The following is a 15,691-nucleotide window of genomic DNA, read 5'->3' on the forward strand; positions in this document are numbered from 1 at the left end:
CATGTGATGAGTTATATGTTGGTTTCCTGAATGTGATAATTCAAACATTACTTTCCCTAAAAGCAGTTAATCAATAGGATCCATAAACTGTAAATAAATGTCGAAGCATATATCTGGAGTAACCTATGTAATGTGGCTAGTTCACCAGTAATGTGTTTTGCTTTCAAAGTATATTTTTGATGATGCATTCTCCATGCAGTCTAACATTTTTAACTAACAAATTTCATACAAATTTTAAAAACACTATTGTATTAAAGTGACATTATGTCTAGATGAATTTACTAAGGTACCATAGGGGCTGCAGGGGTGCATCCAAAATTTGCGGATTTTCGGAACTCGCAGTGGGTCTTACAACGTACATCTTACCGCGGGTTCCGTGGGACCACTGCATAGAAATTTATTTATATGACTATTATTTTTTTGTTTATATATTTAAAAAAATTGTAGCATTGTTCATAAACAGTACATTTCTGTAAAGATACCTTCCATTTAATATTTGACATTTATGAAACACTTTATGGCGTCAACACAACGCAGTCTCTTTGTGGTGGCAAGCTGTCTTATTTGTATTAATATTTACAGGGTAAAGAAGATTAAATGAAGTTAGTGACTGTTTATAGCTTCTATAACCAGATATATAGGATGTAAATGATAACAGGAACTCTGTTCACAGACATCACATGATGTGTAACTCATGAATGATTTTTTTCTCTCCTTACAAACCCTGTCTCTTAGCTTGACAAGAGAATATATACCGCATAAGAACATGCCTTTTTGCCTTTATATTGATATATTACATACTTAACCCCCCAAACTTATCCCAAAAGCCTTACACACTTTAATGCTGGTCAATATATGCGTCATTTTCAGAGGCCCAGGGTGTTAGATAATAATGTTTTTGATGATAACAGAGCATAATGTGTTTGGAGTGAATTCTTAAAATGTCTGATTCTCTTTTCTTTGTAATAAAAATGAATAAAACCTGTAGAAAACAATAATAATAAAAAAACCAGCAAATGAAAACAAAGCCTTGTAATGTTTTTTATGTTTTTTGGTGTTGGCTTTTCTCTATCAGCCAAAGGCACCAGTGCCCTTTGTTTTACCGCTTAAGGTGAATACAAATGTCCCTTTGAGACTTCTTTTCATTTAAATTGAAGAGGAGTGCAGATGAATGGAAGTCTCAGAAGGTGTATTTATCTGTGCTATAAGCAGCAAAGCGAAATATAATGCTTCCAACACTTTGTACTTCATTTCACATTGTACTGTATATTTACACCGTTGTCTGTCTGGTAAAACATAACATGGTCAAATTCACTTTATAAATATTATTACTGAAATCCACTGAAATCCAAATGAGCTGACCAGCAATTAAATATGACCTTTGCCAGTTTCATCCTAAAAGATATATAATTTCCTTTATGTCTTATTTATAAGCTGAAAAGAACTAAAGAAATTATTTACAGAACAGCAACAACAAAAAAGTTTAAGTTGTTAGTGTCTTCACAAGAACTCACAAGAAATGTTAAAAGGCCAGTAAAGTCCAACCAATGTCTCCTCTTCGTTTCCTGTTGTCTTCTTTCTCTGATTAAGACTAATTTAAAATCTTAGCCGCTTTAGTAACTCTTAATTGGGCTTAATGTCATCAATTTGGTGGTGAGGGCAACATCTGCTCCTGTTTATCTAAATGGCATCTGGAAAAATCAGTCCCAGAATTAACTATAATACTTTAATCATCATGGTAATCTAGAGCCAATTGTTTAAGATGTATTAGTGAGGAATGCAAAGGTCATAATGCTTTTGAGAAGAAAAAAATGCAGACTTTATCATGCAGACTGAAATATTTAGCGATTGCATTCTTGCATTTTAAGTTACACTATTTCACTACAATCTTAACCTTGTTCATTGGACTGCACATAGATGTAGAAGTGAAGCATCTTTTTAGGAAGCTAATGACTGTCAGATAGACATTATTGATTCTCCATTAGTTGTTTTGGGTAAGGACCTTCATCTCCCAGAGGATATGCTTGTATCTTGCTGTATACAAACTAGTACATTAACACACAGGAATATGTTGTACTTGCTCCCTTATGACATGACAATATCTTTTTAAGATACCCTGAGGTATTACTGATGTTTTTCAGTAATTAATTGTTTACTGATTGTAATATACCATAGTGTTGAATGGTATCATATGTTTAATTACTGTATGCTATTATTTCTAGTGGAAGTGGAGGCAGAGAACTGCCAGGGTGGAAATAATTTGGTACCAAACATGTACAGTTTATCTTCACCATTAGAATCAGTCATTTTGTTTTTAAAACTGGCTTCTCAATGAAATGGTTAAAAGTAAAATGTTGCAGAGAGTTCATGCCTCTGTAATTTCTGGGTAGTTTGTCTCATTTGTCTCATCTGTAATGGCCCACTTCACTCGGATGTGTAGTATCTAACCATGCTGTGGCTCGGGTGGTGGACATGAAGACTGGTGGGTCTCTGGGGGATTAGCTGTGCCATTTCATCTAGTGCTGGGTGACAGGTGTGTGACAGGTCTGTGTGTGCCTGTAGCATCTCAATCAGGGCTGCATTTTAAAACTGTTCACTGTCTCAGTGAAGATATGCGGTGGACAAGCTGAAGAATTTGCTATTTGTAAAGCTGAAGTTTCCTTCTTGTGTTTTTGCAGCTTGTTTTTTATAATGATTACTCGCTACAATAACATCGACATTACCAAGTGAAAATGTACTGAATATAGCCAAATGTATCTATTATTTCATATTCTTAGATTACTATATAGTCATTCCAGTTTGAAAGGATATTTTCTGTTACTAGAGGATTCAATTACAATAACAAATTTGCTACAATTGAATTTTATTTATTTCCCAAGCTGGAAAACTGGAAAGACTTTACCATCACAGACAAAATAGGCAGTTTTGCCAAAATGGCAGGTGTTGTTTTTGTTCTCGCAGTGGATGGTGCCTAGAAAAAATTGGTCCAAGAAAGAACACACAGGGAAAGTGCCATGGGTCCTAGCTGTGGATGTTACTTTGACACATACCACCTACCTTGCAGATCAAGTAGACCTCTTTCCCCACAATGGTATTTTCTCACAGTGGCCGCTTTCAGCATGATAATGCACCCTGCCACAACACAATTGTACAAAAGATTTAGGCATGAAACATGGCAAACATTTCAAGGTGTTGATCTAGCCTTCTAATTTCCCAGATCTAAAACTAAATCTAAATTTAGTTACCCTGCAACTCGCAGGACTTAAAAGCATGATGACAGATACCACAGCACAACTTCAGAAGTCTTTTGAAGTCCAATGTTACGTTTCCACCTTGGCTAAGCCTAGGGGAGTGTGGGAACAATAACAATTTAATTGTTGCCGGTTGTTTGGACAAAAATAGTGTGAAAACAGATTAGAATAGATATTGCTTTTAATGGTCAGGGCAACTAGCAGCCAGGGCAACTAGCAACCAGTTGTCTCCCTCCTCTTCCTTCCTTCCCAGCAGGGCATCAGGTTGTTGCTTTTTAACTGTAGGCTTCACCTCCTCTGGTCAGGCTCTTGCTCTTCATTGGTCATTTTTTTTCCCAGGCCTTCAATAAAATGAACAGGTCACTCCACCTATATTACAGTAGAGAACCAAAGACAGAGCTAACACAAGGGGGTGGGGGAAAAAAACAGAAAACAGAACAGACACGTAACATCCAGGCCTTGACAAGTTGTTAGCATGAAGGAAAGTGCATAATATTAGGCAAGTAGTTTTAATGTTATGACTGATCGGTTTATTTTACATTAAGAAAATGAGCCAAAGCACAGGGCAGCTTGGAAAGATTGGTGTCTATTAGGAATCTTCATTGAATTTGGCATTCTGTAATTGTAGAAACATTGCATTGAACAATAGGAGAAATTGGAAACAATCTAATTACAAAATGCTCATAGTGATGCACCCGAGACAAATTAGTTATTGTTGAAGAAGGACAAATTTAATGTGGAGGTAAAAATGTATTAACTATGAATAAACTTGACACAGCACAAAAAAGACGGTGAATGCTTATTGGGAGGCATGCATTTATTTAACACCTTGACTGTACAATTCATATTCCTTTACGGTATTTGAACTTGTGACCTTTTGATCAGAAGGCCTACATACCATATGTATTCCTATCTGTATAGAGATGAATTTGCGTTTGGTTATATTCTTTGTACTGTATGTACGTTTGAAATTCTTTGACATTTGCCAAATTCAGACTTTTGTTCTCATGGAAACTTGGGTATAAGTAAGAAATCGCTCGTTCTCACATTACGCATATTTGAGTAACTGGCAATGTTCTATTCATGTTTCAGAATAATCAAGGCTTAGATCTTTTACACTGTAGCGCAATAGCGACCACAATGAGTGTTATGTGTTTCTCATAGCATCAAAATTATTCAGTATGTGAGCAGTGGGACAGAGGAAGGCATTCATTATTTTTAGAACAGGAGCAGCCATACAAAGACCAATTTGACCCGAGATTTTACATTAAGCCAAGGTGCCTTAAACAGCATGATATAAGTGATTTGTTGGCTGTTGCTAAGGTTGTGTTGGCTGTGTGCTGCTGTGCTCCAAAATAATGAGGGAATTGTGACTTTTATGTTTTATCCCTGTATGTATTTTTGCGTGTGCATGTACAGTATGTATGTGCATGTTCGTGTGTGTGTGTGTGTGTGTGTGTGTGTGTGTGTGCTGTTGTTGTTCAGGTTCAAATGAATACTTTTCCGGAGGCTTTTAGATGATGATGCTCTTCGGTTAGGCCCAGCAGCAAAGGATGCATAGAAATGCGAAATTGATTTACAAATGACTGACTAAAATGGTTCCCAAAGGAATCCATCATCACACTATTGTTAGTGGCTCTAAACCTTCAATACTAATTTTACTCACAATAAAGAGAACTCGTGTTCAAGCAATTTCCTATTTATTACTAAAAAGCAACGATTTTGTCTATTCCATTAAAAAAAGAAAAGAAAAATCAAACCAGTAATGTCACATCGACAAAGTCTATTATTCTTTTTGAATCATGTACAATAAGTTTAATATCTTGGAGCTTTGGTCACAGATGTTGTTGTTTCGACATTTATATTACACTTAAAAGAGAAGCGATGCAATCTAACTGTTTTTATTGACATTGTAAAATAGAGTGGGGAAAAAAAAGTAATCCTCTTATACCGCTTAAGTCTTCATTTATAAAATAAACAAATAAAAACATTTTGTCTGTTAAAATTCAGTTAAGGAATAGTAATCGACACTTTCTGACTTCAGAATTGATGGTATAAGGTCTGATGCTCTCAATATTGCTGTCAATCACATGTTTAGTGAGTTTAACTGTGTTTGCTTTGTGGGTTTATTACTTGTTGATTATATTGCTTTTGTTGTTGGTTTGTGTATTTTACACACACACACACACACACACACACACACACACACACACACACACACACACACACACACAAGGACTTTAAGACTGAAAGCTGAATAGAAAACCACCAATTAAAGTGTTTTTTTTTTTTGTGTGTTAATCTCAGAATTTATTAACCATCCAAACTTGTATCTAGTATGATGGGTGCTTTAGTAGGAGTTGGAGTGCCTTAATGAGATTACATGACTACATGAGTATATGTGCATGTCTGAATGCCTGTGTGTGCATGGCTACAGTCTGCTTAATTAAGTGTGTACGTGCATTGACATGGTTCTTGCCTAGGACTTGGAGTGTGTCTTTCTGTCAGTGTTTTTTTTTCTTTCATATTTCTCTTTACTGACTGGAACTGAGCACTTGATAGTTTGTATGACCTCACGTTAAAAGTGATTCTCTAAATCAGAGTATCACTTTTTTGTACATTTATGTATGAGCTGTATGTGCATATGCTTGGCTTCGTGCCTTGTCCATATGCGCATATCGCAGAACGTCCATTTGTATAAATTATATATATATAATTTATCATGTTTGCGTAAGACTAGTCCATGTGTCTTTATCTGTACATACTCTAATCTATTCCAATTTTTTTTCCACCCCAAAAAAAAAAAAAAAAAAAAAAAAGAAAATCAAATAAACCTCAATCTGGTAAATGTAAACAATAACTCTCAAATTTAATTGGAGCAAAAAAGACAAGAGCAGAGCTCTGAGTCTGATGGGAAATGCAGCTGGGACCTTGTTTTGATTTGCCTCAACCTTGTAAATGATTCGGCCCATTTCAATTTTGACAAAGGCATGAGGGAACCAAAGATCTGAAACTGAAAAAGCCACTAATTCACTACAATATACATATATATTTTTTTATGTCATATATAAAGAATTAAGTTGTAGTCTTGACATGAACTTTAATTACCAGCAGTATGCGCTGGATTGATGAGTAACTGCTTTATTCTATGTAATATAGTCTAAATCTAAATTTTACCCTAGTAAAGGCAACGTAACGGTTGACTTTACACATCATTTATTAAAATATTTTTTAGATATTATACCCAAATCTGACCCCCTAAAAAACTTGGCTTGGATCCAACTAAATTTAAAGGTTCAGCTGCCATTTTCTGCTGTATACTTTGTGCAGTAGACAAAGACCAATTCCTAACAGAAGTCTTTTCATGTTTGGTCGACAGCTGAGGACACATGTGGTGGTACTCTGAGGGGTTCAAGTGGCATCATTTCGAGTCCCAATTTCCCGAGTGAATATTACAATAGTGCGGACTGTACGTGGACCATACTTGCTGATCCCGGAGACACCATCTCCATCATTTTTACAGACTTCCAGACGGAGGAAAAATATGACTACTTGGAAGTGGAGGGGTCCGAGCCGCCGACAATATGGTGAGTCAGACGCCGTGTCCACTTTCTGTGTGTATGTGTGTCTGTGTGGACCTGCTTTCCCCACTTTCAGCCACAGCCAAGTGCAGATAGGGTGTTTAATGTTATAAGACCCGCAGACCTTTATTGAAAGCATTGCAGTTTAATTTTAGAGGTAGAGCGGTTACGGAAATTAGTTTCCATCAAAGTGTTTTCATCATGGTGCATTGTTCAAGGGGTAGAGAATTAGAAGGATATGTGTGTGCATGTTCGTGTGTGTTTTGCTCTTTGCTTGTTTGTGCTGTTGATATTTTGGACCCATAGATAATGGATGCAATAATTATTTCTATTTGAACCACATAATATTTTGTAATGTGCTCATCATAACAGTTTTTCCTCATTGCTGCCTATTGAATGTGCTCAGATTAGGCTATTGATTTGGCCCCTCCACACCAAATTGCCTGTGACGTTATTCAAAGCATGCCTAATTACTGCATTAAGGAAAAGGTCTAGATGTCTCAGTCTTCGGATTCACATTAAATTTTACATTCTACACAGAGTAGAAAATCTATAGCATTGTCTGTCTGCGTAGGTTCCTCTGCTAATGATTCAGTCTCAGCTTTTTTGCCTCCACCCTTCCATGTGTTAATAATTGTCTCTTCCTTCTGCTGTAAAGTCTTGCTTGTATTAGCCATGTACCTGTTTTTGTGTTGCCCTGTGTTTCTAGCTGTGATATTGTGGTGGTGGTTTTCTTTGTGAATTTGTATCTGTCTTCCTGTGTTTTTGTAAAAAAAAACAAAAAAAAAACTGTTGGACTGGGTGAGGTCGAGTCAGGCCATATTCATACATTTATGTGGCATTCAACAAACATTTTGCATCTTCATACAGTAATTGACCACCATTTGCACTTTTACACATCTTTTTTAAATACTAATGACTTATTTTTAAATGATTAACAATTGTTCAAAATCAAGACAAAATCAACACAATGTTCTACTGATTAGGTTGCCTTACTAAATGCCCTATTAACCAACAAGTGAAAACTAAACACATTTACAAAAGTACAAGGGCACTTTCACAAGTGTAAAAAAAAATTTATTTTATATATATATATATATATATATATATATATATATATATATATATATATATATATATATATATATATATATATATATATATATATAAACATCGAAAAATACACAAAAATACCAGGGGTTTAAAAAAAAAAAAAAAAACTACAGTTAGCGCAGTGTCACTGTGGCTACTCACCCCATACCGGAAACAAGATTTATTTTGAGCATGCATGAAAACACTAATGAATCCATATTGCTAGCGATAGCCGCTAACCAGGAAGTTCCTAGCGGATGGTGTATTCCTATGGATTTATTATTTAAGTATTCTAAATCTAAGTACATATTTTGTATTTGTCACAAACATAGTTAAATTCAGGATATAAATTGCATTGAAATGTAAAGTAAAAAAAAAAAAAAAAAAAAGAGTTAGCCATTAGCCACTTTCTGGTTTGCCGGCTAACACTAGCTCTATGGATTCTTTAGCTTTTAATGTCCAGCTTCAAGAATTTCCCTTAAAAGGAGAAAATCCTAACAATTCCGCATATCGAGGGAGTGAATGAATGCAGGATGGAAGGAATAAAGACATTTGTTAAATTCTGCTTAAATAAGTAGAACAGTTAAATAGGTCATATTTTTAGAAAATGTAATATTAAATGTTAAACACACACACACACCCTCATATATACACATCTGTATTACCCAAATGGGGTCTAACAAATGTAAACTATTCAATTTAATTTTTCTATTAATTTAATTAATTTTACTTGATTTAAGTTGTTTATTTAATAGATTACCAAATTAAATAAAAATAATAAAAAGTGAATTGCATAAATTAATTTAAAAGTATTCTATTTTATATTTTTATGAAACATTATTAGGTATTATTGTATATATCATTTAACCAAAAAGGCATTTTATTTAAGATTGTATAAAAACATTAAACTCTTAAAACTCTTTAATAATAATAATAATAATAATAATAATAATAATAATAATAATAATAATAAAGAATTACAAGCAGTTTTATGTTTTGAATTTCTTCCCCCTAACCTTACTGAAATTGTACCGAACCATGAATTTCGTGTACCGATACCCCCCCTGATATATACACTGGCGATCAAAATTAGAGAACAATTTATAAACAATTGAACAATTCTGAAATAATGTCATCTTCACTGCTCAACAGTTGAAGGAGCTTTTGTCCGGTCTATACCATGCTACCAGAACACCTTTTCCACAAAATAACTTAGCATTTAAAAAAAAAATATTATTTTCCAGAAAACACACTGATCAAAATTAGAGAACAGTTTCAGATACCTCCCAGTTATTGGTGTTAATCTGGTACCTGGTGCTAATTTCCTTGATTATTTGTCAACCCCTATTTAACTGGCAGCCTAACTTCCAGTTTCACTGACTCTGCAAGATGGTGGGTCGTTCTAAAGTGACTGAAAGCCTCCGGCAGCAGGTTGTCCAGATGAAGGCCAAAGGGATGACCCTATCAGCCATAGCAAGACAAGTTGGTTGTTCCAAATCTGTGATTTCAAGAATATTAAATCTTTACAACATCACAAACTCATTCAAGTCCGCCAAGAACGCTGGTCGTCCACGGAAGACAAATACAAGAGAGGACAGGATACTGCGGAGGATCTCACTGGGCAATCGTTTCCACACTGCAGCTGGAATTGCTCACCAGTTCAGCGCTGAACACGGTAAGGATCTGTCTCATCATACAGTGTCTCGACGTTTAAGAGCATTTGGACTGAAAGCCCACTCTGCAGTGACCAAACCTCTCATTAGCAGAAAGAATCAAAAGGCTAGACTAAGCATGTTGTGTGGACAGAGGAGAACTGGTCCAAAGTTCACTTCAGTGATGAAAGCAAGTTTAATTTATTTTGGTCCGATGGGAAACATTATGTTCGGCAAACTGGAGAAATACTGAACCCAAAGTGTGTAAAGAAGTCAGTGAAAAGTGGAGGAGGAAGTGTCGTGGTTTGGGGCATGTTTTCTGCAGCAGGAGTTGGGCCTCTTATACAGCTACATGGCAGAGTGAATGCAAATGTTTATCAGAACCTTCTTCAACAACATATGGTTCCTTCCCTGTGTTTATCACCCAATCAGCCCGCAGTGTTCATGCAGGACAACGCTCCATGTCACACAGCAAAACCGGTAAAGCTTTTTTTTTTTTACTGAAAACATTGAAATAATGACATGGCCTGCCCAGAGTCCTGATCTCAACCCAATAGAGAACCTCTGAAAAATCCTTGGCGACAAAGTTATGGCCAAGAAACCCAATACAGTCACCGAACTGTGGAGGAGACTGGAAGAAGAGTGGACCAAAATCACACCAGAGCAGTGTGAGAGACCAGTGCTGTCCTGTGGCCGCAGATGTGCTGAAGTCATTTAGAGCAGAGGCCTGTACACTTCCTACTAATTGCTGACTGTTGTAACCTTCAGAAAATTTTGTTGTAATCTTTTTCCATGCTACAGTCATTGTTGTTCTCTTATTTTGATCAGTGTGTTTTCTGCAAAATAATGTTTTTTTTTTAAATGCCTTAGTTATTTTGTGGAAAAGGTGTTTTGGTAGCATGGTATAGACCGGACAAAACTCCTTCAACTGTTGAGCAGTGAAGATGACATTATTTCAGAATTGTTCAATTGTTTATAAATTGTTCTCTAATTTTGATCGCCAGTGTGTGTGTGTGTGTGTGTGTGTGTGTGTGTGTGTGTGTGTGTGTGTGTGTGTGTGTGTGTGTGTGTGTGTGTGTGTGTGTGTGTATATATATATATATATATATATATATATATATATATATATATATATATATATATACAGAGAGAGAGAGAGAGAGAGAGAGAGAGAGAGAGAGAGAGAGAGTTTAATTGAACAATAAAGATTCCAACCTCATTATTTAGCAGCTTAAAAAAGAGATAAGCAATGTCTCCAGTTCACATGCTGTCTCATCCGATGTCCTCTATGTGTAGCTTGAAAACTGATACTGTATGTGCAATTTGGTATTAGGTCATGACTATGCACGCTTAAAGAATATGAAATAAAGCCTATAAAGAATGTTGTGCAGACAAAATCCTGCCCTGTGCACAAAATCCTTTCTCAAGGCAAGTTTTACTGCATGCATAAAATACTGCCCCATGCACACAGTTCCACTCCATTCAAAAATACTGTACCATACAGCCAGCTCTTCATCATCACAAAGTTCTACCTTGTGCACACAGTTTTACCCCATTCAAAATGAAAAATCATGCTAAATCTCTGAAACTGTTATTTGGAAGAGTGAGTATTGGTTTTGGGTTTTCATGTAAGGCACCTTAACATATTGTTTACACTAATCTATTCTGAGTAATTTGTATCAGAAAGCAGCAGGGTGTCAAGGAGGAGTGTTTCAAATTGTCAGTGAGCTGATTTGAATATGCATGATTATGCAAACGAGGCAGACCTCTCTAGTGCTGATTACTGCATAAACAGAGAACGGCGGACATCTGAGGCAGTGGCTGTTCAAGCCCCATATGCCTGGCAGAAAAGGCAACAAGTTCCACTGTCACTGTTTTTGTGTTGCTTACTCATCCGAGACTAGATCCTTAGATGAACCTCCCTGACATCTCTTAATCATGTGTATCATTAGTTGTCTTGTATTAATCTGTGTATAATTAATTCCTACAGTAAAATTAGACCTGCCTGTTTTTTTTTATCTGTTTTCATTATAGCAGTATGTGTGAAGAAAGTAAAGTCTCTGATCACTATTATTTGTAGCAGCCCATTGTTTAGTATTACCGGAGGGCAAACCTGTTCCATCTTGAGAAAATTAAGATTTTAATCTTCTTTTTTTGCCTTTTTGAGAAAATCTCTCCTTACTCTACCCCCCCCCCTCTCTCTCTCTCCCTCCCTCCCTCTCTCTCTCTCTCTCTCCCTCTGTCTCTCTCTCTCTCTCTCTCTCTCTCTCTCTCTCTCTCTCTCTCTCTCTCTCTCTCTCTCTCTCTCCCTCCCTTTCTCTCTATCTCTTTCTCTCTCTGGACCAATGCCATCCCTGAGTGAATGCATCCAATTATATTATCCAGTTACAAGACAGCAAGTAGCCTTGAAAAATAAGACACTCAAGAGCTATTGTTCAGTGGACAGATTACAGGTATAAAAGCGAATGGTCTGTTTGTCCTTAATGCCTTTTGACTAGTTGGGTTATTTACTTAAATGGCCCAAAGCTTTCTATATTTCTTAGTCTCTCCTCCAAACTAGAATTCTATCTCATTAGTGCCTCTGCATGTGGCTGAGAAACCCCGCTAACACCCCACTCTTCTGTTTAATGGAGAAGAGGAAGCATGTTGTGTTTACATCAGACTCAAAGCCTGATTTGAGGTGCATTAGAAATGTGAATAAGTACAAAATGTGCTTTAGTGGTCTCTCGGGCTCTTATTTGGAATCTGCTCTTGTATGATTATGAAAAACAAAACAAAAAAATCCTAAATGGGTGAAGACACAGAACATGGTAATAATTATATATTAAGGCATATTTACATTAAAAACAATGTAGTGGGAATTGCTGTTATAGCCAGTGTTTAAATATTCAGAATGTTTGCTTGGTCTGTGCAAATAATTATATTTAGTCCTTACTAGGTAAACTATGGTACATACTTTTAATGCTACATTATGCAGTTTCTTATTTAATTTTGTGCTTTTACTAGATCATAATTGTGTTCTTGCGATTGTAATCAGGGCTTAGTAATTATGATTAGTGTAGCCTGAGATCACTCATATTTTTTGAACACACTATTGATGCCCAGATCCTCTCATCAAACTGTCACTCATGAAAGACAAGATGGTTTCAGAGCTCACAATGAGAGCTGTCATCAGTTGGCAAATTCTATTTAGTGTATCTTCATATAGTGTTCAGACATCAAATGATCTGTTATCTAATATCATAGACCCAAGATTTATCTTTTTTTTAAGTAAAAGCATGCAATTGTTGAAGTTGAATTCTGACTGTAGGGCATCCGTTTAGTTATGTTGCAACATAACATTTCTGCTATGTACAAAGTGAGCTCTATGAAGACATGGGTTGCCATGTATCAAGTGTCCTGCACTTTAACACCTTAAGAATGAACTGAGCTCATCCAGCATCATTACCTGACCTCACTAATGCTGTTGTGGCTAAATGAACACAAATGCCCAGATTTCTATTTATCTTGGAGCACGGAGCTGAGGAAATGAATCATATATCATTTTGTCCAAAACACAAAAAGGTTAAGCATTCCAATCTTCTTTCCACGTGATATCATGCATGCTGTTGCTTTTCATCCACAACTCATACACTAACTCTACTAGCAAATCAGGGTTCTTGATTGGTAATTTTGGGGAAATCAGAGCCTTATTGTATTATTCTGGATTTAAAATACTCTGGCAAACACTAATCTCTTGCATAACACAATTGACCAGGTCTTGAAAATATAATTTTCAATTGTCTGTTTTCATATACAGTAATGGAGTATTATGTTTTGATTTATTGTTTGCTGGTTTAAATACTTATTTCAAGGCTTTAGTAGGAGGGTTGGAAAAAAACAAAACAACAAAAACAAATAGACTTACAAGTCAGTAGCTATGGAGTCATGCATTGCTAATAAAAATACATAAAACTGCACTCTTCTTCAAACACAAGGCCCTTATTTAACCCTAGCTGCTCAAAAACGATCTTGAAGTTTCAGTTACATGTTTGCTCTCCATCCGTCTCCCCTGTCACCCTGTGTGTTGCAGTGAGATCAGTAGAGCTAAGCTACTGCTGATGCCTCTAGTGGGATGCCACCTCCCTGTCCCAATCTGTCATCCAGCTCTTGAGACGTTCCATGCTGCTAGCAGACGCGTACTATGAACAGTTCCCAATCCATCAGCCTGTCTAACCTGTCGGCGTTTCACAGACGTCTCAGATCTGCTCAGCCCTACTGCCGTGTGAGAGGAAATGCAATGCGCTAGTCGCACCCACTAAAGGAAGTGGCTTCAATAGAAGCTTGAGTGGGGTGCAAATCCTCAGTTGCTCGCTACGCACTAACACCAAGCGGAGTGTCATTTCACTCTACTAACATTTGGTTGAACAGTCAAATTCGGTGTGTCTGAATCAGGCCAGATTTGAAACTGGACTTTCTCAAGTGAATGCTTTGTAGGAAAAGATCTTTAATATGGCCGTTTCAAAAAGGGCTTTAAAGAATATTGTCTATGCACAAATTTAAATAAAGGACTTTTATTTTCTATCAGGCAGTTGACGCAAACCAGACGATGACTGCCAATCCCAACAATCACTCATTATCTTCGTTCACAATTTCTTTCCCTCTGTTTTCTCTCTGATGGGGCTGGACCACCGTTCCCCTTTCCATCACTCACAAGAAAAAGCAGCACAGGGGACTTATGGCAAGCTGACTCTAATAATCTATGACAAAAACATCCTGACCTTTTACTGTTTCAGTTGCTCTACTGCTTTATTGCCTAACAATAAATGGTTGTACTTCAGATTTCCTTTTGGAGGTTAAACATTATTTTTGTGCTTCTATATTATGCAGTTTAAAAACATTGTTTAAAGATAATATATAGAAAGATTTGGTGTTAAAAAAGGTTTGCGCTTATGACCATTAAAGAACGTGTGGTTCAACTGAAAATAATTTGACCAAATACTCACGTGCAATGCAGTGCTGGAAGTCAGAGGGGAAGATAATTAGTTGTGGCCTCTGAGTCTGTTGAATATAAGGTGGGCGGGTGTTTTATTAAGCAGTGTTTCGCCATCCGCTTTCACTAACTGTCAATGAGGTTAGCGCATTACCGCAGTCATTCGCTGTCAGCTTTAATGTTGTTTAATTATATGAATTATCTTCCATCCAGCTTCTCTACTTTAGTTTGCTACTTGGAAGAAATGTGTTAGTGTAGTGAAAAGGCCAGATGATGATGTTGATGATGATGATTATTTTTAGTGTTTATTCATTCTTTTTATTTATTTATTTATTTATTTATTTATTTATTTATTTATTTATTTATTTATTTATTTATTTATTTATTTTTATTGGTAAACAGAAAACCTCAGGTAAACCTTGCTAGTCTGTGATCATTAGATATTTTGGAGTGTCATGACATGTTTTTTGCAGTTGCTCACGTTTTCCAAAATAAGTCAGAAAAATAACTGATTGATATCTTACTTAGTATGCTACTTTAGCCATTGCAGACTTTCCTCTAATCTCTGTATTTATTTCCTCAAATCTCTGTATTGCTCACTATATAAAAAGCAACTTACAAATGACAAATAAAAAGATCTTAAATAGACATGATGTTCTTTCTGCAATGTTACAAATCTTTTTAATTTGTTCCCCCAAAAGATGAATTTGTTTTGCAGATTAATTTGAAAAAAGACATGCAGTTACAAAAGATGTTTTCGAATATGTCTGTTTGTAGGCATATGCAAAAAGATTTTTTAAATATATAAAGCACATTCTTGGCTTGCTTTAGTTTGAGTAAGCTACCCACTTTCACGTTTAATAATTAGATACTGTTGATACACCGAAGTAAAACCTCAAAGTAATGAAATTTCTCACAGGTAAATAAATAAGTCCATCTATTTATTTTTTCTCAGTAAAACAACACACACTGCAGCTTAGAACCTACTGTAAGTAAGCCAACTCATAGTAAGAAATAAATGCATAATAAAAACATAAGCATGATCTTATCAAACAATAATCTAAAACAAAGACTCATCCTGACAAAAATGTGTTATCAATTAAAAAACATGTCTAAATAAACTGTTTATTAGAAATACACAAG

General features: G+C 35.9%; 1 protein-coding gene across 2 annotated transcripts in view; it reads left to right on the top strand.

Annotated features, from left to right (window-relative positions):
* Positions 1 to 15,691, top strand: part of csmd3b (CUB and Sushi multiple domains 3b) — a 399,549-nt gene that overhangs the window by 150,423 nt on the left and 233,435 nt on the right. For both annotated transcript variants that reach the window (XM_083523961.1, XM_083523962.1), the window contains exon 5: positions 6,631 to 6,838. In XM_083523961.1, the coding sequence (XP_083380087.1) occupies positions 6,631 to 6,838 (208 nt within the window). The remainder of the gene's footprint in view (positions 1 to 6,630; positions 6,839 to 15,691) is intronic.

The sequence above is a fragment of the Silurus aristotelis genome (assembly GCF_946808225.1).
Source record: "Silurus aristotelis genome assembly, chromosome: 21".
NCBI lineage: Eukaryota > Metazoa > Chordata > Actinopteri > Siluriformes > Siluridae > Silurus > Silurus aristotelis.